This window comes from Salmo trutta, chromosome 3 (assembly GCF_901001165.1).
Source record: "Salmo trutta chromosome 3, fSalTru1.1, whole genome shotgun sequence".
NCBI classification, from domain to species: Eukaryota; Metazoa; Chordata; class Actinopteri; order Salmoniformes; family Salmonidae; genus Salmo; species Salmo trutta.
In genome coordinates this window covers 34,681,100-34,707,441 of record NC_042959.1, presented here as the reverse complement: position 1 = coordinate 34,707,441, position 26,342 = coordinate 34,681,100, and the positions used below count along the sequence as shown (strand labels likewise).

Sequence of the window (26,342 nt, the reverse complement as noted above, 5' to 3'; positions counted from 1 at the left end):
TGACAAAAACAATTGATATACTGTATGTTGCCCTCAGAGTTGTGCAAGGTTGATAGAATCTTATTCAAAATGATTCACAGCTGTAACGGTTCTTCCACCAAGTATTAACTCTTGTATTGATTGCATTTCTTCACACTCATCTCCATTTTGTATTAATAACAACAGCAAAAAAAGTCTAACTTTAAAGTATGGAGTAGGTTGTTTAGATCTGTAGGAAAGTGTAATCCTTTTTTAGATTTAATTGTAAGGCAGCCACATCTGATCAAGGGATGGGTAGACTTTCAGTAGGCACTATGTGAGTGTTCTGTATAGTATTGGATGTGTGTTTTTGTATTTTCTCCTACCATTTTTGTGAGTGTGCAAATCAATATGTTACAGATCCTCTCTCCCCCTTGCCGCCCCCCCACCTTCTCTCTCGCTCTCTCTCTCTCGCTCTCTCTCTCTCCCTCCAGAGGCATGTTGTGGAGACGTATTTTGGATTTGACGAGGAGTCTGTGGACTCTGAAACGTCCTCTCTGACCTCTTACATCACTGACCTCACAGACCGTACCCCCGCTACACCCGAGGAGGACCTGGAAGACGTAAGTGTGTGTCTTTGGCCTTTACTCAATTGGATTTGCTCAACTCCTGCATCCTCTCTCCTCCGTCCTTACTGGCATCCTTTTTGAAATGAAATAACTCTCCTTCTCCAATTGTGCGTCATCAGGCAAATAATCTTTACAGGGTGGAATCCCAAAATACATTTCTAAATTGCTGAATAAATGTAGCTGGTTGTGCAAGACATTTTATAAATAAAAAGGATAAGTAGCATATAGTTTTTAAATGTTTGCATGCGTTACTCATTCAAGAAAACAATAGCTGATTTTAAAGGGGCTGTGGCAGATTTCAGAACTCGGGTAGGATACACTTGTGCTTCCTCACGAAAAGGAGACTATTGAGGAGGTGAGGACAGTCTTCCGTTAGCCTATTATTGAATTGACACTCCTGGACCACTCATCGGTTTCCAGGTCACGGAAGAGCGATAAGTGAGAAAAGGGGTGTGTGTTTGTGTATTTGCTGTTTAGCAGTGGTGTAGTGGTAAAATAAATTGGTGTGTAAACGCTGATGGCCCTTCTCACTGAATAAAGTAACACTCCCTATATTTTCAATGCATTTTTCAGCTGTAATTAAGTAAACGCTTGCGCAAATGTAATGGTGTTCAGGTGTGTGTTTGACCCTGTCTCTGTTCCTCCAGGGTGTATCTCGTGAAGAGGCAGAACTGAGGTTCAGACAGCTGACCAGAGAGTACCAGGCTCTCCAGCGGGCCTACGCTCTCCTGCAGGAACAGGCTGGGGGGTCGCACGACGCTGAGAGAGAAGCCAGGGTTAGTAGCTTTAACCTTTAATGCCTACCTCCTCATAACCCCTAACACCTTCCCCTAAACTCTATCCATAAACTCCTGATGTGACCATCACTGTCTCAAAACATGAGGAGTACAAGATTAACTTTCTTTGGTGTTGAAGGGCTACAGGATGTAGAGGCTTTTGTTCCAGCCCAGCGCTAACTCGATTCAACTAATTTGACTCTGGCCTCTGTTCCTGTTCCCGCAGAACCGTGAGCAGTTGCAGGCGGATCTAATAGGCTGCCAGGCAAAGATTGGCGACCTGGAGAAGGCATTGGCCGAGAGGGGGCAGGTAAAAGAGAAAAGGGGCGGGGAGAAGACTGGGAGGTCCCTGGCTGCTCCGCTCTCATTGACCCTGCTGCTTGTCTGTCTGGGGGCTTTGTTTTTGGCCTGGTGCTACGCCGACCGGATCTGCTGCAGAATCCTGTGATGACGCTCTGATGTCACAAGTCTGCCCTATTTGAATGCTCCAACCATTGTTGACAGTTTTTTTCCCAGACCTTTTTATATAGTCTATTTTCACTGGAAAAGAGCGAATCGGCATTAATCTACACATGATCAAATTGATTGAATGTTAGGTCATGCCAAACAAATCCACCAATCATAACAAATGACATCATTTATAGACATGACTATGACAGACACGAGGTTGATAAAAATTATTTTTTTTTTATCACATTATGTGGAAATCATCTTATTACAATCCTCTGTAAAGATATGTCAATTTGATTATTTCCATGTTTTAAGCAGTCACATTTGTAAAATCACAGAGTGAAATATATTTAGTGAAGAGTATCTGGATTTGGGGTCAAAACAATGGATACCGAATGCAGATCACATCATTGTTCAATCTGATTGTTGAATGATTTCATTAGACTGAACAGATCTAAGACTGGGCAGTGTTTCACAGAGTTCAGAACTTCTAGCTACCTCCTATCATTCTCTGTTACCTGCTGCATGCGTCACATTGGTTTACTGCGTGTTACCTGTTTGTGTCACTGTGGCCTTGTTGCACTTTCGGTTGCACTGCTTGCTGCACCTCTTGGGGGGCTCAATATTCCTGTTCCTCTGATCAGCATGTTGTTCACTGTAATACTGGTGGTGGCCTTCCAAACTGTTTTCATTTTGGTTCAATAAAGCCATGCTACACCAGGTTCTTTGTTTGTCTTGTGAATGCATGTATGTTGTTCACGGTTTGAAATCATTATTTCACTTATTTTGGGCTTGTGGGTCTCTGTTGTAAACCAGCTGGTTTGGGCTAGGACTGAGCAGGTTGGGCTGGATCTGTTAGTGTTTTGGTGCTTATGCATGTTCAGTATCCCTTCTGGGTGGCATGGTTCTCTTTTCTCCCCTGTGATTCTGTGTTGTGATGCTTTTGTTTTCTTCTGAGACGTGTGTGACTATGTTTCTCCAGGACTCTAAGTGGGTGGAGGAGAAGCAGTACCTCATCAGGGCCAATCAGGAACTCCACGAGAAGGTAAGACGCCTCCTACTTCCTCTGTCACTCAACACTGTCCTGTGAGCCATCTGGAAGTGAAGGACACGAGGATATGGCACATTTTGAGTGTATACTTTAAATAGATCAATTATATCAAGTGGTGGGAAATACAAAAGTGTGTGTGTTTTGTAGATGTGTGTGTTACAACAGGCTGAGTCGAAGCTGCAGGCAGAGGTGCAGGACGCGAGGGACCAGAATGAGCTGCTGGAATTCAGAGTGCTAGAGCTGGAAGTAAGAGAGTGTACAACCATCAAACTGCCCCCAGGGGGTGACACCGGCCTGCACACCCGACGCAGGACCTACATACAGTGACCAGAATACACACACACACACACACACTACTGTGCTTCGACCCATGTTATGTACCCTGTATTTCCTCGTTTTGCTTTCTGACTGCCTTACCATCCCCACTGAACTGGAAACTTGTATTTTTTTAAATTGAAAGATGTACAAGAATGTTGTCTTAAGTGAGATGAGTATAAATTTGTATGGAATAAAATGTATTTAAGTTCATCATCCACCCCATCTTTGTTCATTTGTCTCCCCTCCCTGCATGTAGTTCTTAAGTTTTATTTACTTTCATAAAAAAACGTATTTATTTTATTTCAGTTGTATACATGACTTTCAAACCAGTAGTCACACATGTCCTGGATGTTTTTAAAGTGTTCTCAACAGAAGATTGACTGCATAGCTTTCCACCTTTTCAGGTTTCACTTGTTTCAATCACACTGCCCCCAACAACTGATGTAGGATCAGTGTCTTTCGTTATGACATCATAGGATATACTCTGTCACTTCAAGATGAGATCAAATCAACTCATAATACACAGACTCCTAAGGAAGGGTTGGACCCGTAACGGACCCAAAGATCTTCAATCACTTACACACTCATACATTTTGAAGATGTTTTAAAACCCCATTTGCTTTGGTTTGCGTCACCTTTAAAAACATGTTTCTCCACCCACCTTATTTGGACAGATTCTGAGCATGCTATCCTCATCATGTAAGTACTGTGCATCATTACATCATTCAGTTCAGTTCCCAACCATGACCCATTCACTATCAGTCTCACTCACCAACCTACCCAATCAGAATGTTAGTTGGATTGTGCTGTCTCTCTAGGGGACTGGCTTTTGTGGCACATGAAGTGAATGGGGAGGACTCTGTGTGTATGAGGGTGGGGTTAACTGTCTGTGTTGTCCAATAGGAGAGGGAACGCAGGTCTCCAGCCATGGGCTTCCACATGACCACCTTCCCAGAGAACACCAACAGCGCTCTGCAGATATACTGTCATCAGGAGGGCATCAAGGTATCTCTCTCTCTCTCTGTCTGTCTCGCTCTTCCCCTCTCTCTCTCCCTATATGAACTGGATGTGTGAACCCTCTTTAGGACGTGGTTATTCCAGATCTGATGAAGAAGCTGGATATCCTGGGAGATAATGGGGTGAGTTCACATTAGTCTCCACTCTTCCTAATGCTTTTAGTACAATTCAAACTGCTAATTTTACTTCTCAATTCAAACCTTAAATACTTTAATTCTTTTCCCCCGTCCTCTATCCCTTTCTTTTCTCCTCTTCCTCTCCACCTCTCCAGAACTTGCGTAACGAGGAGCAGGTTGTCGTCATTCAGGCGGGGACGGTTCTCTCGATGTGTGAGAAGGTCAGTCCCTCCTCCTCCTCATCGCCACTCAGCCTGACTTTACTGACACCTACTGGTCATATCCATTATCTACTGTGGAATTAATTATCTCTCTCTCCATAGTGGTTAAAGCAGATAGACAGCACAGAGGCAGCCCTGACCCAGAAGATGATTGACCTGGAGAATGAGAAGGTGAGGGGAAAAAGACAAACGTATCTGAACACGCATCAGTGGTTCTTTTACAACTTCCACATACAGCACACGACACCGTTGTCATGATGTGAAATCATATCGTGTGATGTCAAATCCTGGGATGTCATATCCTCTGTGCTGTGGCTGTTCCAGGACCTGTTCAGTAAGCAGAAGGGCTTCCTGGAGGAGGAGCTGGACTACAGGAAGCAGGCCCTGGATCAGGCCTACATGGTACGACACAGCAGCACGGTGGGACAGGAGGGTTACTCTACAGCTGTCTCCTGCTTGTAGGAACATGGGTGGTTGTCCTCTGTAGCTCAGTTGGTAGAACATGGTGCCTTTAATGTTAGGATAGTGGGTTCGATTCCTGGGACCACCCGTACGTAAAAATGTATCCACACATGACTAAGTCGCTTTGGATAAAAGCATCTGCTGAATGGCATTTATTGTTCTAATATTATAAAAACCCAATGGTCATTATATTATCGAGCACCAGTTCTAATCAAGATCACATTTAGTTTCATAAAGTGCGAGCATGTTGTAGGCCTTCATCTAGATACACTGTCAGCCCTCTAGCTGATGTAAACCCATCAAACATCACGAACCCAGAGACCAAACCCTGTTTGAGTTTGTGTTGTCGGGATACTGCATCTTTTACCTCAATGAATCCCTGTTTGCACTGGGTACTAAAGGACAGAAAGAGACATGCCCTACTGAGTGGGGAAGTATGGCTGAGCGTTCACTGTTCAGACATATCCCTCGTACTTTAAGACATAATGTCTGAGTGAAATGTGTAATTCTAATGAGAAGGTGTTTTGGAGGGAACAAACGTAGGCTATAGATGTGTGAATGCCTGAGTACAGAGTAAAGGCTTAAAAAGCCCATATGTTTTATGTTCTTCAAATCCCTAAATGGATTCAAGACTCACTGCCATCATATAAGTCAAATCAAATTGTATTGGTCACATACACATGGTTAGCAGATGTTAATGCGAGTGTAGCGAAGTGCTTGTGCTCCTAGTTCCGACAGTGCAGTAATATCTAACAAGTAATCTAACAATCTAGTAATCTAACAACTGTAAGGGATGAATAAGAATATGTACTTATAAATATATGGATGAGCGATGGCCGTGCGGCATAGGCAAGATGCAGTAGATGGTATAGAGCAGTATATACATATGAGATGAGTAATGTAGGATATGTAAACATTATTAAAGTGGCATTATTTAAGGTGACTAGTAATACCTTTTATTACGTCCATTTATTAAAGTGGCCAGAGATTTGAGTCTGTGTGTTGACAGCAGCCTCTCTATGTTAGGGATGGCTGTTTAACAGTCTGATGGCCTTGAGATAGAAGCTGTTTTTCAGTCTCTCGGTCCCAGCTTTGATGCACCTGTACTGACCTCGCCTCTGGATGATAGCAGGGTGAACAGGCAGTGGCTTGGGTGGTTGTTGTCCTTGATGATCTTTTTGGCCTTCCTGTAACATTGGGTGCTGTAGGTGTCCTGGAAGGCAGGTAGTTTGCCCCCCGGCGATGCGTTGTGCAGACCTCACTACCCTCTGGAGAGATTTGTGGTTGAGGGCGGTGCAGTTGCCGTACCAGGCGGTGATACAGCCCGACAGGATGCTCTCAATTGTGCATCTGTAAAAGTTTGAGTGTTTTTGGTGACAAGCCAAATTTCTTCAGTCACCTGAGGTTGAAGAGGCGCAGTTGCGTCTTCTACGCCACGCTGTCTGTGTGGGTGGACCATTTCATTTTGTCCGTGATGTGTACGCCGATGAACTTAAAACTTTCCACCTTCTCCACTACTGTCCCGTCAATGTGGAAGGGGGGGTGCTCCCTCTGCTGTTTCCTGAAGTCCACGATCATCTCCTTTGTTTTGTTGACATTGAGTGTGAGGTTATTTTCCTGACACCACACTCCGAGGGCCCTCACCTCCTCCCTGTAGGCCGTCTCGTCGTTGTTGGTAATCAAGCCTAAAACTGTAGTGTCGTCGGCAAACTTCCTGATTGAGTTGGAGCCGTGCATGGCCACGCAGTCATGGGTGAACAGGGAATAGAGGAGAGGGTTGAGAACGCACCCTTGTGGGGCCCCAGTGTTGAGGATCAGCGGGGTGGAGGTGTTGTTTCCTACCTTCACCACCTGGGGGCAGCCCGTCAGGAAGTCCAGGACCCAGTTGCACAAGGCGGGGTTGAGACCCAGGGTCTCGAACTTAATGACGAGTTTGGAGGGTACTATGGTATTAAATGCTGAGCTGAGTCAATGAACAGCATTCTTACCTAGGTATTCCTCTTGTCTAGATGGGATAGGGCAGTGTGATGGCGATTGCATCGTCAGTGGACCTATTGGGGTGGTAAGCAAATTGGAGTGGGTCTAGGGTATCAGGTAGGGTGGAAGTGATATGCTCCTTGACTAGTCTCTCAAAGCACTTCATGATGACAGAAGTGAGTGCAACGGGAAGATAGTCATTTAGTTCAGTTACCTGAGCTTTCTTGTGAACAGGAACAATGGTGTCCATCTTGAAGCATGTGGGGACCACAGACTGGGATAGGGAGTGATTGAATATGTCCGTAAACACACCAGCCAGCTGGTCTGCGCATGCTCTGAGGACGCGGCTAGGGATGTCATCTGGGCCGGCAGCCTTGCGAGTGTTAACACATTTAAAGTCAGTTAACAGTAAGAGTATGTAGCATTCACTTCCATTTATACATTTTATTCAGTGTTTTTTTTGGTGTGTATTTGTGTTTTTAGTTCCACTTTATATTGTGTCAGTAGAAGCATGTATTTACATGGTAACTACACTGGCGTAATAAGACATAGTTGTAAGTACTATGTAACAAAGTGTACTTAGTACCTACACTTTAGTTACCATGCAATTGCCATGAACAGCACATCATTATAGCAACACTAGATATAAAGTGGAACAGTGTTTTCCATCTATGCCATGATCACAGTGGCATGCCTGTGTGTGTGTGTGTGTGTGTGGCTGTACGACAGAGGATCGCGGAGCTGGAGGCTACGCTGTATAACGCTCTGCAGCAGGAGCCCGGGGGGCGTGCGGTGGCAGAGTCTCTGTCCGACAGGCAGAGGGAGGAGCTGGGGCTAGCCGTGGACAAACTGCGGAGGCAGATACTCAGGCAGAGCCGCCAGTATGACAGTCAGATCTTACAGGAGCGCATGGAGCTCCTACAGCAGGCCCAGCAGGTAAGGAGAGGCCTTGACCTGCAGCCGCCACAGAGAAAAGATGCAGTATCCCTCCCTCCCTCTAGGTGCATGCGTGTCAGTATGAGTGTTGGTGTATTTGTATAAAGATGCAGTGTCGCTCCTGCTTTTGTGTGTGTGTGAGTGCTTATGTTTTGTGTATCCCTCCAAACGTCAGCATTTCTAATCGTCTTCATACGTCTCACCTCGTAACTAAAAGTCTTACACTCAGCGTAACACGTCTTATCTCAACCTTTTTTATTAGTATTTTAAACGTAAACTTTATTTAACTAGGCAAGTCAGTTTACAATGACGGCCTACCGGGGGAACAGTGGGTTTAACTGCCTTGTTCAGGGGCAGAACGAAGGATTTTTACCTTGTCAGCTCGGGAATTCGATCCGGCAACCTTTCGGTTGCTGGCCCAACGCTCTAACCACTAGGCTACCTGCCGCCCTAATCTTAACCTTATGCAATCCATTGCTTCAGAAACGAACCATCGTCTTTTCTAACCTATAACACCATAACGGTTTACTAAAAACATCAATTATAAAAAACGTTCTCTGTAACTGACCTGCAGTTGAGCGATTCTTCCCAGTCAGTGGTCTCCTCCACCAGCTGGTTGCAATTTTAGGATCGCACACTAATCACAACCCTTAAAACAGCTCTTTTCCAGGCCCTGCCTCCTCTCTGGCTGACTCAGCTGTCTTGTGGTTATGACCTAAGCAGCTTTTAGCATTCAGGTCAGCCATGCAAATGTGATCAGTGTGCTTCCAGTGAATCATAACTCTATCAGGAGCAGATACTGGTATGGCACCAGTGAAGGTTCTTGGATTCCACACGGAGTGTGTTCGTCTCAAATGCCAGTTCTTTCTCATTAGCCTGTAGTGTTTAAAGGGGCAATCTGCAGTTGCTACAAACATTTTTAGACTTTTAGTCCCTGCATCCATAGGTCTGTCCATGAGTTTGAGAGTGGCACATTTCTCTAGCACAATCCCACCGCTGTTATTGTTCGAACTGCAGATAACCCCTTTTGAAGGACAGGGAAAATGTAGAGGGAAGCAGGGCCAGTGTCGCCAATACCAAAGGTTCTAGGTTTTACCTCTAATCTTCTTTCAGTCAACACATCAGATCCTGGTCTTATAGAACAAAGTTCCACTCGCTTGTTGTCACGGCAGTGGGATTTTATGACTCTGCAACAGCTGCCATGGTAACATGGTAGGAGCACAGGTTTTTGGGAATATGTGGAAACAGACTCTGTTTAGCAACCATAACCATTTCATTTTCTACTTCAACTGTGAAGATAATGACAGACCGTAAGGCCACACATTACCCATGTGAACTATCGTATGCTGCCTGTCATAGGTATGACGTTGACCTCCTGAACTCTAGGTTCTGTGTTGTTTCCGTTACAGAGAATAAGGCAGTTGGAAGACATGATTGAGATGCAAAAGAGACAAGTAAAGGAAATAGAAGAAAAGGTATATATGTCATGTAGAGTTTCTACGTTTCATAGTTATGAATGTGGTGGGGCATGGGAGCATGTAGACTGACTTTTTTGTTTAGTTTGAATTATTCAAGATAACAGTAACACTCGTCTTCTTCTCTCTCCTTTTATGACCATTCTTTAAAATTCTTCTTTTTTTTTTTAGTTTTTGTTCCTCTTTTTGTTTTTCTCTCTAGCTTTTATTCTTTGGCCTTAATGACACTGACATGGACCGACAACAGGTAAATGGTACACACCTACACAACCGTCATAATACTGTGTAATAACATGATGATTTTGATGGCCATTTGTCTGTTTTCACAGGTGCTAAGGCGCTCAGGTGGAGAGTGAGGAAGAGAAACACAACATATTTGTTTTTTGTCATGCATTTTTTAGATGGTTCACAAACCTTATATGGCCTTTTTGATACACGTGCACTTTTGTGGAAGACACTTACCTGGAATGCAAAACAAAACCATGACTTTGAAAAGTGAACAAATATCAGAGACATGTAAAGAGGTATATCAGAGTTTTCTTTTACAACGGAAATGTCCCTTACCATTTCTGGAAGTGGAACATTTAGCCAAACTCTAATGTGAGTTCTAAAAAGCATAAACATTGTAACTGGAACACTGAAGCAGGTCAATAAAGAAACAGAGAAACTGAGATGGAGACAGTGCCTCAGATGGATTTAGAGCCAGACAACGAAAGAGTGCAATTGTAGAGGCGGAAGGAGAAGGAGGAGAAAGAGTTGATTAAAAAAAGCAGGACGATTTCCTAACAGACTAGCCAAGTCCTGGGCATTCCCAGAAAGCTCAGTGCAGGAGGGTCTCCATGGAAAGGGCTGGCGAAATGGCTGTCATGGCCAAATGCAATGAGCAAGAAGTGAAAGCTCTGTACTCCGGAGTAGAGGGACACCAGAGGACCACGGGGACAGAATGTGTCACCGGTCTGTGAAACAGAACAAAGAATCCTCAATAGGTAAGTGACTTTATAAACTCAGCAAAAGAAGAAACGTCCTCTCACTGTCAACTGTGTTCATTTTCAGCAAACTTAACATGTATAAATATTTGTATGAACATGACAAGATTCAACAACTGAGACATAAACTGAACAAGTTCCACAGACATGTGACTAACAGAAATGGAATAATGTGTCCCTGAACAAAGGGGTGTGAAAATCAAAAAGGTACAGTCAGTATCTGGTGTGGCCACCAGCTGCATTAAGTACTGCAGTGCCTCTCCTCCTCATGGACTGCACCAGATGTGCCAGTTCTTGCTGTGAGATGTTACCCCACTCTTTCACCAAGGCACCTGCAAGTTCCCGGACATTTCTGGGGGGAATGGCCCTAGCCCTCACCCTCTGATCCAACAGGTCCCAGACGTGCTCAATGGGCTCTTCGCTGGCCATGGCAGAACACTGACATTCCTGTCTTACAGGAAATCACGCACAGAACGAGCAGTATGGCTGGTGGCATTGTCATGCTGGAGGGTCATGTCAGGATGAGCCTACAGGAAGGGTACCACATGAGGGAGGAGGATGTCTTCCCTGTAACGCACAACGTTGAGATTACTTGCAATGACAACAAGCTTAGTTCGATGATGCTGTGACACACCGCCCCAGACCATGACGGACCATCCACCTCCAAATCGATCCCGCTCCAGAGTACAGGCCTCGGTGTAACGCTCATTCTTTTGACGATAAACGCAAATCCGACCATCAAATCAAATTTATTTATATAGCCCTTCTTACATCAGCTGATATCTCAAAGTGCTGTACAGAAACCCAGCCTAAAACCCCAAACAGCAAACAATGCAGGTGTAGAAGCACGGTGGCTAGGAAAAACTCCCTAGAAAGGCCAAAACCTAGGAACAAACCTAGAGAGGAACCAGGCTATGAGGGGTGGCCAGTCCTCTTCTGGCTGTGCCGGGTGGAGATTATAACAGCACATGGCCTAGATGTTCAAATGTTCATAAATGACCAGCATTGTCAAATAATAATAATCATAGTAGTTGTCAAGGGTGCAACAAGTCAGTAACACAAGAGTAAGTGTCAGTTGGCTTTTTCATAGCCGATCTTTGAGAGTATCTCTACCGCTCCTGCTGTCTCTAGAGAGTTGAAAACAGCAGGTCTGGGACAGGTAGCACATCCGGTGAATAGGTCAGGGTTCCCGCAGGTCTGTGACAACAGGTCTGGGACAGGTAGCACGTCCGGTGAACAGGTCAGGGTTCCATAGCTGCAGGCAGAACAGTTGGAACTGGAGCAGCAGCACGGCCAGGTGAACTGGGGACAGCAAGGAGTCATCAAGCCAGGTAGTCCTGAGGCATGGTCCTAGGGCTCAGGTCCTCCGAGAGAAAGAAAGAGAGAATTAGAGAGAGCATATTTAAATTCACACAGGACACCGGAAAAGACAAGAGAAATACTCCAGATGTGACAGACTGACCCTAGCCCCCCGACACATAAACTACTGCAGCATAAATACTGGAGGCTGAGACAGGAGGGGTCAGGGGACACTGTGGCCCCATCCGATGAAACCCCCGGACAGGGCCAAACAGGTAGGATATAACCCCACCCACTTTGCCAAAGCACAGCCTCCACACCCCTGGTGAGACAAACCCGCAACTCATCAGTGAAGAGCACTTTTTGCCAGTCCTGTCTGGTCCAGCGACGGTGGGTTTGTGCTAATAGGCGACGTTGCTGCCGGTGATGTCTGATGAGGACCTACCTTATAACAGGCCTACAAGCCCTCAGTCCAGCCTCTCTCAGCCTATTGCGGACAGTCTGAGCACTGATGGAGGGATTGTGCATTCCTGGTGTAACTCGGGCAGGTGTTGTTGCCATCCTGTACATGTCCCGCAGGTGTGATGTTCGGATGTACCGATCCTGTGCAGGTGTTGTTACACGTGGTCTGCCACTGCGAGGACGATCAGCTGTCTGTCCTGTCTCCCTGTAGCGCTGTCTTAGGCGTCTCACAGTACGGACATTGCAATTTATTGCTCTGGCCACATCTGCAGTCCTCATACCTCCTTGCAGCATGCCTAAGGCACGTTCACACAGATGAGCAGGGACCCTGGGCATCTTTCTTTTGGTGTTTTTCAGAGTCAATAGAAAGGCCTCTTTAGTGTCCTAAGTTTTCATAACTGTGACCTTAACTGCCTACCGTCTGTAAGCAGTTAGTGTCTTAACGACCGTTCCACAGGTACATGTTCATTAATTGTTTATGGTTCATTGAACAATCATGGGAAACAGTGTTTAAACCCTTTACAATGAAGATCTGTGTAGTTATTTGGATTTTTATGAATTATCTTTGAAAGACAGGGTCCTGAAAAAGAGCCATTTTCATTATTTATTATCACAGTATTTCACTGTATTTGTCTAACTTCAGTTACCTTGACAAAACAAACCCAACACAAATACTTCCTTCTCCAGCTGTGTTGTGCAGTTCTGTGCACCTGGCACCCCAGACCTCTAGGTTCTGACCCATAGAGTGAAGCTTCTAGAGCACAGCCTGAGAGACAACGTCAGCTCCTTTACTGAGTCTGAGAGCTTGCTGCACAACAGGTGAGGAGCAGGTGACAGACAGACGGGGATCTCACATCACACAGCTACAACATATGGCCACAACCATATCACATTGCACACACTGTCGTGCTCACATGCAGCTTACCACACGGAATGCTGACACAGTAAGACTGTTGCTTGCCTCTTGCTTGTATCACTTTTGTATCACGTTTGTGGGGTTTATTTCTAACATTGCCGTCAGTAAGGTATGTGTGCACACTTCTACATTCTCTTGGACAGATGACTGACAAAAACAATTTGACATTAGGTCTCATCTTTGTTTAATGCTAATGTTATGTTATGCTATGCTAATCATGTAATCCTTTTCTAATCATGTGATGCTATGCTAATCGTGCGATGCTATGCTAATCGTGCGATGCTATGCTAATCATGTAATGGTATGACAATGTCATGTGATCTAATGAGTCATGTCGTCCTCCTGTGCTGGATCAGAGAGTTGGAGGTGCCAGAGCAGAGCCTGCTACAGAAGGTGGAGGACCTCACAGCACACTCAGTCCTCCACTGTCCCAGCATGCAGCGACGCCAGGCTCCACGCGCTCAGGGAGGAGTTGCGCTTCATGGTGAGTAGAGACTGTACTGAGCTTTACGTTAGCTTCAATGAGGCTCATAGAGTGATAAGTATGTCATGTAAGCTGTACTGTAAATTGTAGTATAAGCCTGTTGTAATTATTGTGTAAGTGTATTGTGAGAGTGGTTTAAATCTAGCATTTCTCAGGTGTAGTGCTATTCTGACTGTAGTCTCCCTCTCTGTTGCATTATATGAGATGTGTATGACATTACTCAGATGTGAGGAGTAACTGTGTCATAGTTCTATCATGACTGGTCTTTCCCAGTATCAGGAGAAGGAGCATAGGAATCTTGTGTGTGTGGAGGGAGAGGCGACAGTGCTGCCAGTTCCCAGCTCAGGGCTAAAGAGGAGGAGATGGGTTGCCATTCTCAGTACTTTGAGCACTTTAAGAGCCAGCTGCAGCTCAAGTTCGGCCTAGCCAGAGACAAGGAGCAGGGCCTGCAGACCAGAGTCCACCAGCTGGAGAGACATGGTCTGGAGATGTCTGTATCTTCATCCACCAACATAGCCACTGTCGACGCAGCTAGCGTCAACTACCCTGTCGTGGTGCCAACGGAGTCCGAAAGACTGGCCCACCCAAGGGTCTCCAGCAGAAGCAGGGAGCGGATGAAATAGAAATAGAGGAAGAAAGAGAGGGGGAGAGAGAGAGCGTTAGGGAGAGGGGGGTGAGGACAGACTGAGAGGCTTTATCCTCAGCCTCCAGGAGGACCTCAGCGAGCTGTTGGAGAGGGAGGAACAGGGGCTGGAGGAGTGGAGGGGGCTGTTGGAACAGCTGCAGGAAGCGCAGCAGAATGGCCACTCCCTGTCGTGTAAGGTGGAGGAAATGAGGACGGTGGTCCACAGGCTCAAGCTGAATGAGGGCTCCATGATGGAGGAGGTGGAGGAACTGCAAGAGGAGAACCAGAGACTGTGTAAGAGGCTCAGCCACAACCTGAGACAGATCAACCACAGCCCGGGCTCTACTGACCCCCGTCTCTACCCCCAGCCCTAGCTCTGGTGCCAGCCCAGGGACTCCAGCCCCAGCCTGGCTACCACCCTGCCAAACACCCCTGCCATGTGGACAACACTGATGACATTGAAGCTAATGTGGAGGTGACTCTTAATCAGTAGTAGGTCTTAAGTCTAAATTGTTGAAGAGTTCGGCCTCAAGAATGTGAATGAGTACGATTACAAGCAAATTGTACAATTGATTATAATGTTGGATTATCATGGCTTTAGCTGCACAGTGGAATGTTGATCTGATTAACTACAGAGGAACTAAAGAGTGTGGCTGGCTTGTGTGTTTGAGACTGGGATCTGCTTTGTGTTGAATCTCTAATGTTTAGTTTTGACCATCTATGCAGGTGAAGCTGACCCTGGGCCAGTCATCACTAAACACACCTCCCTCTGCTCACCACCGTGGAGCAGCAGAAGCCGCCGCTCTGCCTCTACCCCAGCCGAACTTCCTGAACCTCTCAGGCCTACCGTAGCCAGAATCCCGGCATCATACAGTTGAAGTTGGAAGTTTACATACACCTTAGCCAAATACATTAAAACTGTTTTTCACAATTCCAATTTAATCCTAGTAACAATGTCTTAGGTCAGTTAGGGTCACCACTTTATTTTTAAATGTCAGAATAATAGTAGAGAGAATAATTTATTTCAGCTTTTATTTCTTTCATCACATTCCCAGTGGATCAGAAGTTTACATACACTCAATTAGTATTTGCTAGCATTGCCTTTAAATTGTTTAACGTGGGTCAAATGTTTCGGGTAGCCTTCCACAAGGTTCCCACAATACGTTGGGTGAATTTTGGCCCATTCCTCCTGACAGAGCTGGTGTAACTGAGTCAGGTTTGTAGGCCTCCTTGCACACACCCGCTTTTTCAGTTCTGCCCACAAATTGTCTATAGGATTGAGGTAAGGGCTTTGTGATGGCCACTCCAATACCTTGACTTTGTTGTCCTTAAGCCATTTTGCCACAACTTTGGAAGTATGCTTGGTTTCATTGTCCATTTGGAAGACCCATTTGCGACCAAGCTTAAAACTTCCTGACTGATGTCTTGAGATGTTGCTACAATATATCCACATAATTTTCCTCCTTCATGATGCCATCTATTTTGTGAAGTGTACCAGTCCCTCCTGCAGCAAGGCACCCCCACAACATGATGCTGCCACCCCGTGCTTCACGGTTGGGATGGTGTTCTTCGGCTTGCAAGCATACCCCTTTTTCTTCCAAACATAACAATGGTCATTATGGCCAAACAGTTCTATTTTTGTTTCATCAGCCCAGAGGAAATTTCTCCAAAAAGTACGATCTTTGTCCCCATGTGCAGTTGCAAACCATAGTCTGGATTTTTTTATGGCGGTTTTGGAGCAGTGGCTTCTTCCTTGCTGAGCGGCCTTTCAGGTTATGTCGATATAGGACTCGTTTTACTGTGGATATAGATACTTTTGTGTCTGTTTCCTCCAGCATCTTCACAATGTCCTTTGCTGTTGTTCTGGGATTGATTTGCACTTTTTGCACCAAAGTACGTTTGTCTCTAGGAGACAGAACGCGTCTCCTTCCCGAGCTGGTATGACAGCTGCGTGGTCCCATGGTGTTTATACTTGCGTACTATTGTTTGTACAGATGAACGTGGTACCTTCAGACATTTGGAAATTGCTCCCAAGGATGAACAAGACTTGTGGAGGTATACACTTTTTTTCTGAGGTCTTGGCTGATTTCTTTTGATTTTCCCATGATGTCAAGCAAAGAGGCACTGAGTTTGAAGGTAGGCCTTGAAATACATCCACAGGTACACCTCCAATTGACTCAAATGATGTCAATTAGCCTATCAGAAGCTTCTAAAGCATGACATCATTTTCTGGAATTTCCCAAGCTTTTTAAAAGCACAGTCAATTTAGTGTATGTAAACTTCTGACCCACTGGAATTGTGATACAGTGAATTATAAGTGAAATAATGTCTGTAAACAATTGTTAGAGAAATTACTTGTGTCATGCACAAAGTAGATGTCCTAACCGACTTGCCAAAACTATAGTTTGTTAACAAGACATTTGTGGAGTGGTTGAAAAACTAGTTTTAATGACTCCAACCTAAGTGTATGTAAACTTCTGACTTCAACTGTGTCCCTGGGAACTAAAAACAGTGAGCTGGGGGAGTTGAGCCTGGGGGACTGGTGTCTTGGTCCTGGGTGCTTCCCCTCTCAACCTGAGCGAGGAGACTGAGGTGCTGAGAGAGGCTTACAGGGGCATGGGGGCGACGTGGACTCACTCCGGGACCACAGGGACCAGCTGGAGAGCACGCTCCGACACACACAGGACCAGCTGCACAGGGTGACCGAGGAGAACACCCAACTGAAATGTAAACTCAGGGAGCAGGGAGAAACGGGGGCCTGCGAGGCGGAGCAGGGGTGCTAGCTAGGAGGGAAAAGCATGACAGGAAATGCCCAGGAAAACAGGGTGCCAATTCATAACCTAATACCCCAGGTTAGCAGAAAGCTTACCACAACTCCAACCCAGAATAATACTACCCTATTCTTAGCCGATAATGACCTAACCCTGTATGCCTTTGCCCAGGATGACCTAGCTCTAGCCTTAAACCAGGAGAGCCGGGCACAGGGCAGGCGTATCAAGGAGCTCCTGCCTCACATAGAGAGCCAGGATAGTAAGGATAGTGAGAGGAAGCTAGAGAGGGAGAGCTCCAGGCTGGAGCAGGAGAACCAGGAGCAGGGAGGTCTTATAACCGAGCTAACCAGGAAGACAGAGGATGACCTCAACACTATCATGGAGCTGCAGCAGAGACTGACTGAGAGCGGTCAGCTAGGCCTACAACAGGGTGACCATGGTTTGACCACTGAGTCAGAGTGTGGTCAAAAGGGTGACCATGCGGTCGTGTCAGTGTTCGCTCAACAGGGTCAACCCCCGGTAGGGTTCGTGACCAGTCTACAAGGTGATCACACGCCAGGGTCGGTGAATAGCGGTGAACTGCAGGTTGACCACACGACCGAGTCAGTTAGGGATCAAAAGGACGACCATTTGGCCACAGAGTTCGTGTCCAGGCTTAGAGAGGAGAGGGACGAGCTAATTGGGTCTCTCAGTGATCTCAAAGAGGAAAGGGAACAGGTTTCCCTCTCACTCAGGTGTCAGACAGGGAAACACCAGCTAACACGCTCCGTGTGGGTTCTGAAAGAAGAACGCCACCGGGTCAATCAGGAACTCTGCCGTTTAAAAGAAGAGAAAGAACCGCTTACAAGGTCTGAAAGATAAGAGACAGGGTGGTATGGTCAATGTGTGGTTTAAAAGAGGAGAGTGACCAGCTAGTTCAGTCAAGGTCTAGACTCCAGGAGGAGAGATACCAGCTAGTTCAGTCAATGTCTGGTTTCTACAAGGAGAGAGACCAACTAGTTCCGTCAATGTCTGGTTTCTACAAGGAGAGAGACCAGCTAGTTCCGTCAATGTCTGGTTTCACAAGGAGAGAGACCAGCTAGTTCAGTCAATGTCTGGTTTCTACAAGGAGAGAGACAAGCTCTCGCAGTCTCTCTTCAGTTAAGAAGATGAGAGACCAACAAAACGACTCACTCCACAATCTAGAAGAAGAGAGAGACCAGTTGATGCAATCAATGTGTGGTTTAAAGGGACAGAGAGACTAGCTAACAGAGACACTCAGCCTTCTAGAGCAGGAGAGTGACAAACTGTCATCTCTCTGCCTTCAAACAGAAGACAGAGACCCGGTCAACCAGTTTAAAGAAGAGCGAGAGCAGTTGGTTCAGTCAATGCATGTTCTGTGCGAACAGAGAGAGCATCTCAGAGCAGAGAGAGACCAGTTGCAGATGGACGTCGCTCCTTTACGGAATCAGCTGCTGTCACAGGGGCGGAGTTACAACCAGCAGTACTCTGAGAACCACGTTGGCATGGCAACACACACAGAGGGTGTGGCTACAGAGAGAGGGGTCGCTGCGCCAAATACGGATAATGACGTCGTTCAGAGAAGTCTGGCCACGGTCTACTCTTACAAGACCATCCATCTGGGACAGTCTGCACAGGTATGAGTGAATCTTTTTACTTGTATATGTTATGTATGTTGGCACTGATGAGTTTCTGTCAGTAGTAGTAGTAGTAGTAGTAGTAGCATGGCTAACTTATCCCTGTATCCAGGGACACTTGGAAGAGGTGACAGAGGTGGAGCAGAGTGAACTGATGGAGGAGATCAAGTCGTTGGGGGCAGAACACAGAAGGTCACGAGACGAACTGGAGAAGAACCAATCAGAGGTGAGCTCTGTTTACTTCCTTTGTCCTCTTGGCCAATCAGAGGAAAGGTCAGTGGTCAGAACAGAATCTGTGTGTGCAGGCTCAGAGCTGAGTGTGTCTGAGGTCAGGCGTGAGGAGGCTGTGAGGAGGGCAGCACACGCAGCCAACGAAGTGAAGAGGAGGGTGGAGGAGACGAAGAGGGAGAACCACACACTGAGAGCAGAATTACGAGTAGTGAAAGTATCCCTCTCTCACTAACCACAGTAATAATGTCATGTGATGATAACCCACTGGCTGTTTCGTTTGTTCGGTGAGGGAGGTGAAGAGCAGACTTGCGGGTCTGGAGAGAGAGAAGACTGATGCCAACTTACTCTGGACTCCGATAGAAGAGAACTTCAACTGGCTTCAGACTGAACTGAAAGGTGTGTGCTGTGCGTACTGTATACCTGAATTTGTGGTTGTTCATTCACCAAGATCAAGTGTGTGTGTTAGGGTTGCTCTGAAGGAGCTGAGTTCAGAGTACATTTCCCTGAAGAGAGAGCAGGGCATCAGAGAGGCGTGGAGCATCACACTCACCTCACTGAGGGTGCGCTGTGATGACATCAGAGCTAAGGTAAACAACCCTCTGTCATATAAGATAGGTAAAAATGTGTCTTTAGGTTACCAATTTAGGTAGAAGTCATCCTTTTGTACAGCTCTAGGATCAGCTTAATACCTTCCCCGAATTCCAAGCCTTACCAATACGAAACTGACCATTCTACTCTGATAAGACCACAGCTCCCTGCTTAGAGAGTTAGTGACGTTTGTTCAAAGACACGAGGAATACCTTTTTATTAGAAGAGATCTTTTACAATCTCCAAAGAGCTGTATTTGTGGTGAGTGTATATCTTTTTTATTGTAATGTGTTTGTTATTTCCAGTCAGTGTATTTTGTCTAATGGCTGTTTGTCTCCATCTCTCCAGTACAATGTTCTTCTGAGAAAGAAGAGCCAGACGGATCTGGACATAGCTGCTCTAAAGGTGAGGGTGAATGGAGAATTGTGGGTGTCTGTTGGTTGTTTAGAGCTAATAGAGGATTTATTGTTGGATTTCTTTTGACTGACAGCTGTTGTGTCCAATGACAGGCCAAGCTGTCATGATTTGATGTTCTGTTCAATTGATGTTCTGTTCAATGACAAGCGAAGGTTTCATGATTTTACGTTCATATTTTTATGCACAAAGTCCCAATGCAGTCTCCTTCCAGATACTGTACAACCATGTCACCCCCTTTTTTCCCCTTTTCTCCCCAGGATCTCCCTTCCAAGACCAGACACCAGGTTTACTCCAGTCCCCCTCCAGGTCAGGGAAACTCTGCAGGTTACCCCAACCCAAACCTTGCTGCCCTCAACCGACCCAAGCATACCCCCATAACAGCTACCCCTTTTACTACTACTACTACTACTACTACTATTACTGCCCCTGCTCTGACTGTTTATTTATTTATTTATTTCACCTTTATTTAACCAGTTAGGCAAGTTGAGAACAAGTTCTCATTTACAATTGCGACCTGGCCAAGATAAAGCAAAGCAGTTTGACAACATACAACAACACAGAGTTACACATGGAGTAAACAACAGTCAATAATACAGTAGAAAAAAAAATAAGACTATACACAATGTGAGCAAATGATGTGAGATAAGGGAGGTAAAAGCAAAAAAATGCCATGGTGGCAAAGTAAATAAAGTATAGCAAGAAAAACACTGGAATGGTAGATTTGTAGTTTGAAGAAAGTTCAAAGTTCAAATATAAATAATATGGTGCAAAGGAGCAAAATAAATAAAATAAATAAATACAGTAGGGGAAGAGGTAGTAGTTTGGGCTAAATTATAGATGGGCTATGTACAGGTGCAGTGATCTGTGAGCTGCTCTGACAGCTGGTGCTTAAAGCTAGTGAGGGAGATAAGTGTTTCCAATTTCAGAGATTTTTGTAGTTCGTTCCAGTCGTTGGCAGCAGAGAACGAAGCACGAAGTACCACTACCTCGTTGAACACGGCCCCCACCCAAAACTGCCCCTCCAACAATTACCCTTAAAACTACAGCCCCCACTAAAGCTGCCCCATCCACCTCTGCTCTGCCCCCCACTGAGAGGCCATGACTGCCTGATGAGGACCATTGTGTCAAGAAGCTCCTCTCCAACTGCCAACCTGAACAAGCTAAATCAACTAAACCCCAGAGCTAAGCCGGGTAGAGAAGCCCAGACAACATACACCGTTTACTGTACACTTGATGGAAAGCATGGATGTCTGATTGTTCTTTTTTGTCCCACCCCTTTAGAACCTCCAGCTGAGGTGGGCTCTGTTGAGGTCATCAGGATGGTGGGACAGAGCAGCCTCATGATTGGCTGGATGAGCTAGGCTGCAGCGACGGAACCTTTGTGTATGGATACAGGGTAGGCACCTGGGATACAGTAGAATGAAAATAAATGGGTTTTGGTGTTGTCCATTCTATGCAGTCCAATGTCTCCGTATGCTGTGCTCATCTCGCGCTCTCTTGCTCTCTCTCGCTCTCTCTCTTTCGGTCTTTCTCTCTTTCTGTCTTCCTCTCTCTTTGTCTTTCTCTCCCCCTCTTCATCCCCATTTTTCTCTCTCCCTCACGCTCTCTCTCTCTCTCCCCCCCCCCCCCACACAGATCTATGTAGATGGGGAATGTGTATTTTCGAGAAGCTGGATCAGTCCGGTCCGGTTCACATCAGTGTTCAGACCCTGGGCTCCAACGGTCTCTACACTAACAAGATTCATGTCATCTACAGGGGGAAACCATGCCCAGTTTAGGACAGACCACACCCCTTTCATCATAGACCACACCCATGACACCACGGCTTCCGCTGTACATTGCACAAACCACACCTCCCCAGACTGCAGGACTCCGCCCACACACCGACACAGTGGCTCCACCCAACCAGTGAGTTCTATAGGCATGCATGTGTACTTAATGTTTTGTCCACTCAGTATACCACCCTTGTGAGAGCATAGGTCGGACTAGCTGGCCAATCAGAGGCTAGAAGCAGTGCATGCACAAGGGTGAGGGTGCATGGCTAGCACCCGATTGGCCAGGGCCGCAGCCTGGTGACCTCTCACATGAGTGGGGAGAATGGGTTAGAACGGGTGATACCAAGCAACAGGTAATCAAGTTGTAATGTCTGTGACATCTAGGAGGAGTAATTCTGTACAGCAACCCTACCTTGACCCAACCGTTTCATCTTTCAATGTTTTACTGCAGATTTTCAGCCGCACTGTCCATTTGAAACATTTCTCACCAGATTCAGAAGCTCAAACGGTAATGGTGTGTGTCTTCTTCACTTACTGTGTTTCATTGAAATTTGCATGACGAAACAATGAAATGTGATGCATTTGTGATTTTCTATATTAACAGTCGCCTCTTCTAAGCTTGTGTATTAATGTGTGCGTGTGTGTGTGTTTGTGTTTGCTTGCTTGTGACCTGTGTGTTCTCTCTGTGTATGCGTGTGTGCATGATTGGCGTGCAGCTACAGTCCTCTGGGGGACAGCCCTAACCTCCACCCTAGCAGAGCTGGGCCTGAGAGAGGGAGATACTGTCACGCTGCTAGGCAACCCCCGCAACGACGGCTTTTGTGAGGCCGAGGTGAGCCAATCCCAGCCAGCCGTCATTTACCAATGAACATGCAGCAATCAGCTTGTAGCTTCTTGTAGCTTGCACCTTTTTTTAATATCAGACCAGCAGCTGTTTTAGGTGTACAGTCGTGGCTACAAGTTTTGAGAATGACACAAATATTAATTTTAAGTTTGCTGCTTCAGTGTCTTTAGATATTTTTGTCAGATGTTACAATGGAATACTGAAGTATAATTACAAGCATTTCATAAGTGTCAAAGGCTTTTATTGACAAATACATGAAGTTGAAGCAAAGAGTCAATATTTGCAGTGTTGACCCTTCTTTTTCAAGACCTCTGCAATCCGCCCTGGCGTACTGTCAATTAACTTCTGGGCCACATCCTGATTGATGGCAGCCCATTCTTGCATAATCAATGCTTGGAGTTTGTCAGAATATGTGGGTTTTTGTTTGTCCACCCGTCTCTTCAGGATTGACCACAAGTTCTCAATGGGATTAAGGTCTGGGAGTTTCCTGGCCATGGACCCAAAATATCAATGTTTTGTTCCCCGAGCCACTTAGTTATCACTTTTGCCTTATGGCAAGGTGCTCTATCATGCTGGAAAAGTCATTGTTTGTCACCAAACTGTTCCTGGATGGTTGGGAGAAGTTGCTCTCGGAGGATGTGTTGGTACCATTCTTTATTCATGGCTGTGTTCTTAGGCAAAATTGTGAGTGAGCCCACTCCCTTGGCTGAGAAGCAACCCAACACATGAATGTTCTCAGGATGCTTTACTGTTGGCATGACACAGGACTGATGGTAGCGCTCACCTTGTATTCTCCGGACAAGCTTTTATCCGGATGCCCCAAACAATCGGAAAGGGGATTCATCAGAGAAAATTACTTTACTCCAGTCCTCAGCAGTCCAATCCCTGTACCTTTTGCAGAATATCAGTCTGTCCTTGATGTTTTTCCTGGAGAGAAGTGGCTTCTTTGCGGCTCTTCTTGACACCGGGTCATCCTCCAAAAGTCTTCACCTCACTGTGTGTGCAGATGCACTCACACCTCCTGCCTGCTGCCATTCCTGAGAAAGCTCTGTACTGGTGGTGCCCCGATCCCGCAGCTGAATCAACTTTAGGAGACGGTCCTGGCGCTTGCTGGACTTTCTTGGGCACCCTGAAGCCTTTTTCACAACAATTGAACCGCTCTCCTTGAAGTTCTTGATGATCCGATAAATGGATGATTTAGGTGCAATCTTACTGGCAGCAATATCCTTGCCTGTGAAGCCCTTTTTGTGCAAAGCAATGATGACGGCACGTGTTTCCTTGCAGGTAACCATGGTTGACAGAGGAAGGACAATGATTCCAAGCACCACCCTCCTTTTGAAGCTTCCAGTCTGTTATTTGAACTCAATCAGCGTGACAGAGTGATCTCCAGCCTTGTCCTCGTCAACACTCACACCTGTGTAAACGAGAGAATCACTGACATGATGTCAGCTGGTCCTTTGTGGCAGGGCTGAAATGCAGTGGAAATGTTTTTTGGGGATTCAGTTCATTTGCATGGCAAAGAGGGACTTTGCAATTAATTGCAATTCATCTGATCACTCTTCATAACATTCTGGAGTATATGCAAATTGCCATCATACAAACTGAGGCAGCAGACTGTGAAAATTAATATTTGTTTCATTCTCAAAACTTTTGGCCACGACTGTAGACACTTTGAGTGGATCTGTGTCCCATGTATCTAAATGAGACTACAACTGTGTGTTTCAAGTGAGGGCAGGGGTACTGTAGATAACGTACTGAGTGACTATGTGTTTCAGGTGAATGGCAGACGAGGTCTGGTTCCTGTTGCCTTCCTAGAGGAAATTCCTGTTCCAGACAGACATGTAACCGACCGAAGGAACAGATGATAGGCCACTGTGACTGCCATTTAGAGAGAGGACAAGATGACAGGCCACTGTGACTGCCAATCGGAGAGAGGACAAGCTGAGGAGCCACTGTGACTGCAAATCAAATGATGCTTCCCTCCAGAGAGATTACAGTGGCCAACATTAATGACATCATCAAACTCTGCCTGCCCATGACAAAAACATTCATAAGTGCTCACAGCCTAAAGTCATTTCTAATGGAAAGCTACTCTAAAGCACTAGCCTAAATGTGGGTGTGTTTGTGTGTATGGCCCAGTTTGACATTGTGCTTCTATAAACCGATGCTTTTAACCTACATCCTGCTCATTGAGATCGCGTCAAATCACCTCTGTTCTTCAAAATCCCCCACTGTTCTGTGTCTAATCTCTCGTGGACAGACGCACTTAGCATAACTGGTATCCTAGCGTCTGTCAGCAGACTGTGGGATGCGACGACTAACGAGGAACTTGGTTCCGGTGCACAGATTTTTCATCATTTTGGACAAATCACGATTTTGCATCTTTCCATTTTCGGAAGAGGAGGGGACATTTGGACCGTGGACTTGCCTGTAAATTGCAACTGGAGAGGAGCTACCGGCCTGCGTCCCCTCCACGTTCTAGTATTCTTTCTAACACATCTGCCCCCAGAACTTAATCAAGCATCTGGCACAATTACGTAAGATTTTAGTTTTGGGTTTCTGAGATTATTCTGTATGTGACAAGTGTCAAAAACAAAGGTGGGCCTGAATGATGTGACAACCTGTCTGTCTGACAACCTGTCTAACAATCCGTCTGAAAGCCTCTCTAACATGGTGGTGATATCAAGTGATAATGTTTTACATTATGATAAAGCAAAGCCGTTTTCACAAGGCCATTTTACTTGATCTTTAGGTATTGAGCCAAATACGAGAAAAAAAAGCTCCATTCCAAAGACTTTGATATTTCTGTTCCTCGTCGTTACGTTTACAGAAAATGTTTGTGATCAAAATCAAATCATGAAGTAAATTGTCTGAGATCTTCTTCTACTGTAGAATTGATTCAATCTATGAAGTCATGTCATTCAGATGGATAGAAGTTTATGGCTGATATATTTTGTAGAGATTATTAAATAACCTGAGGTATGCAAATGCTGAGTACTTTGTGTGACTTTCATCTCCTCATTCTCTGTCTACAGGTCTAACTGACGTTAACTTTTACATTCTGACCTGATTCTCTAAAGGCATCTCAAATGAAATGGAGAAAATACACACATTCTGTGTTACACCCGATTACTGCACACTTGTCTTTAACTGATTATGATGTATGGTTGGGGGAATGGCCATGCTGCCACAAATATATTTTCATATCATTCTGTGTTAGATGTAATTTGATTTCCTAATGATTCCTTAGGCTATATAAAGAGAATAAATGTTTATAGGACACATCACATACAATGGTATGTATTGTGTTTCGAGGATTACACTGTCATATGCAACCTTGATTTTACCACTAGGTGGCAGTCATCGCAACGCTGACAGCCTGTTACTCTCAATAGACAAATAAATACATCCCACTGGGCACAGACGTCAATTCAACGTCTATTCCACATTGGTTTAATGTAATTTCATTGAAATTTACATAGGAACAACGTTGACTCAAACAGTGTGTGCCCAGTGGGATACTACACATCATAGAAACTCTGTACATTATATTTGTCTGTGCTTTTGACAGGTTTATTGTGATAGATGCTGTTGAGATGCATGGGATGCAGATCATTGTGTTTGGACTCAAAACCCCTACTGTGTGGTGTGTACAAACACCTACATGTAGATTTGTTTGGTAATACACACACACACACACACACACATAGAGGGATAGAAGTATTGGAGGCAAAAGTGGCTTAATAATCACCTGCTGTGGTCTGCTGCTGTGTAAAACCCCTCGGCTCAGCAATGGTGGTTCTAGACCATTTCAGCTGGAGGGGCCAAGCTGAGGCCAGTTGTACTGTTTGAGGGGCCAGTTACATTAGACATTATCGTTTTCTTCACTGCATTGCAGGCATTAGCAGGCAAAAGACCATG

At 45.5% G+C, this 26,342-nt stretch overlaps 1 protein-coding gene and 1 long non-coding RNA gene across 5 annotated transcripts in view; both read left to right on the top strand.

Annotated features, from left to right (window-relative positions):
• The window catches only part of LOC115173910 (janus kinase and microtubule-interacting protein 1), a 35,396-nt gene extending 20,330 nt beyond the window's left edge, over positions 1-15,066 (top strand). Inside the window, exons 10-26 of one of the 2 annotated variants that reach the window (XM_029732421.1) lie at positions 453-581; positions 1,235-1,363; positions 1,590-1,673; positions 2,796-2,858; positions 3,012-3,110; positions 4,086-4,187; positions 4,268-4,321; positions 4,471-4,536; positions 4,639-4,707; positions 4,861-4,938; positions 7,705-7,911; positions 9,321-9,386; positions 9,558-9,633; positions 9,716-10,372; positions 12,821-12,952; positions 13,406-13,533; positions 14,885-15,066. In XM_029732421.1, the coding sequence (XP_029588281.1) occupies positions 453-581; positions 1,235-1,363; positions 1,590-1,673; positions 2,796-2,858; positions 3,012-3,110; positions 4,086-4,187; positions 4,268-4,321; positions 4,471-4,536; positions 4,639-4,707; positions 4,861-4,938; positions 7,705-7,911; positions 9,321-9,386; positions 9,558-9,608 (1,197 nt within the window). In that variant the 3' untranslated portion in view covers positions 9,609-9,633; positions 9,716-10,372; positions 12,821-12,952; positions 13,406-13,533; positions 14,885-15,066. Of the gene's footprint in view, positions 1-452; positions 582-1,234; positions 1,364-1,589; positions 1,674-2,795; positions 2,859-3,011; positions 3,400-4,085; positions 4,188-4,267; positions 4,322-4,470; positions 4,537-4,638; positions 4,708-4,860; positions 4,939-7,704; positions 7,912-9,320; positions 9,387-9,557; positions 9,634-9,715; positions 10,373-12,820; positions 12,953-13,405; positions 13,534-14,884 lie in introns of those variants that run through there. The other variant, XM_029732413.1, reaches the window with a different exon arrangement.
• A 5,665-nt stretch (positions 15,067-20,731) lies between these two features.
• On the top strand, positions 20,732-25,703 carry LOC115173898 (uncharacterized). Of its 3 annotated transcripts, XR_003871695.1 has the most exons (6): positions 20,732-20,993; positions 21,084-21,198; positions 21,559-21,710; positions 22,029-22,091; positions 22,294-22,409; positions 24,197-25,703. It is a non-coding gene; the product is annotated as an uncharacterized LOC115173898 (long non-coding RNA). The 3 variants fall into 3 exon arrangements; XR_003871691.1 differs by having other exon boundaries at positions 20,732-21,198; XR_003871694.1 differs by having other exon boundaries at positions 20,732-21,198; positions 21,438-21,710.
• The last annotated feature ends 639 nt before the right edge of the window (positions 25,704-26,342 follow it).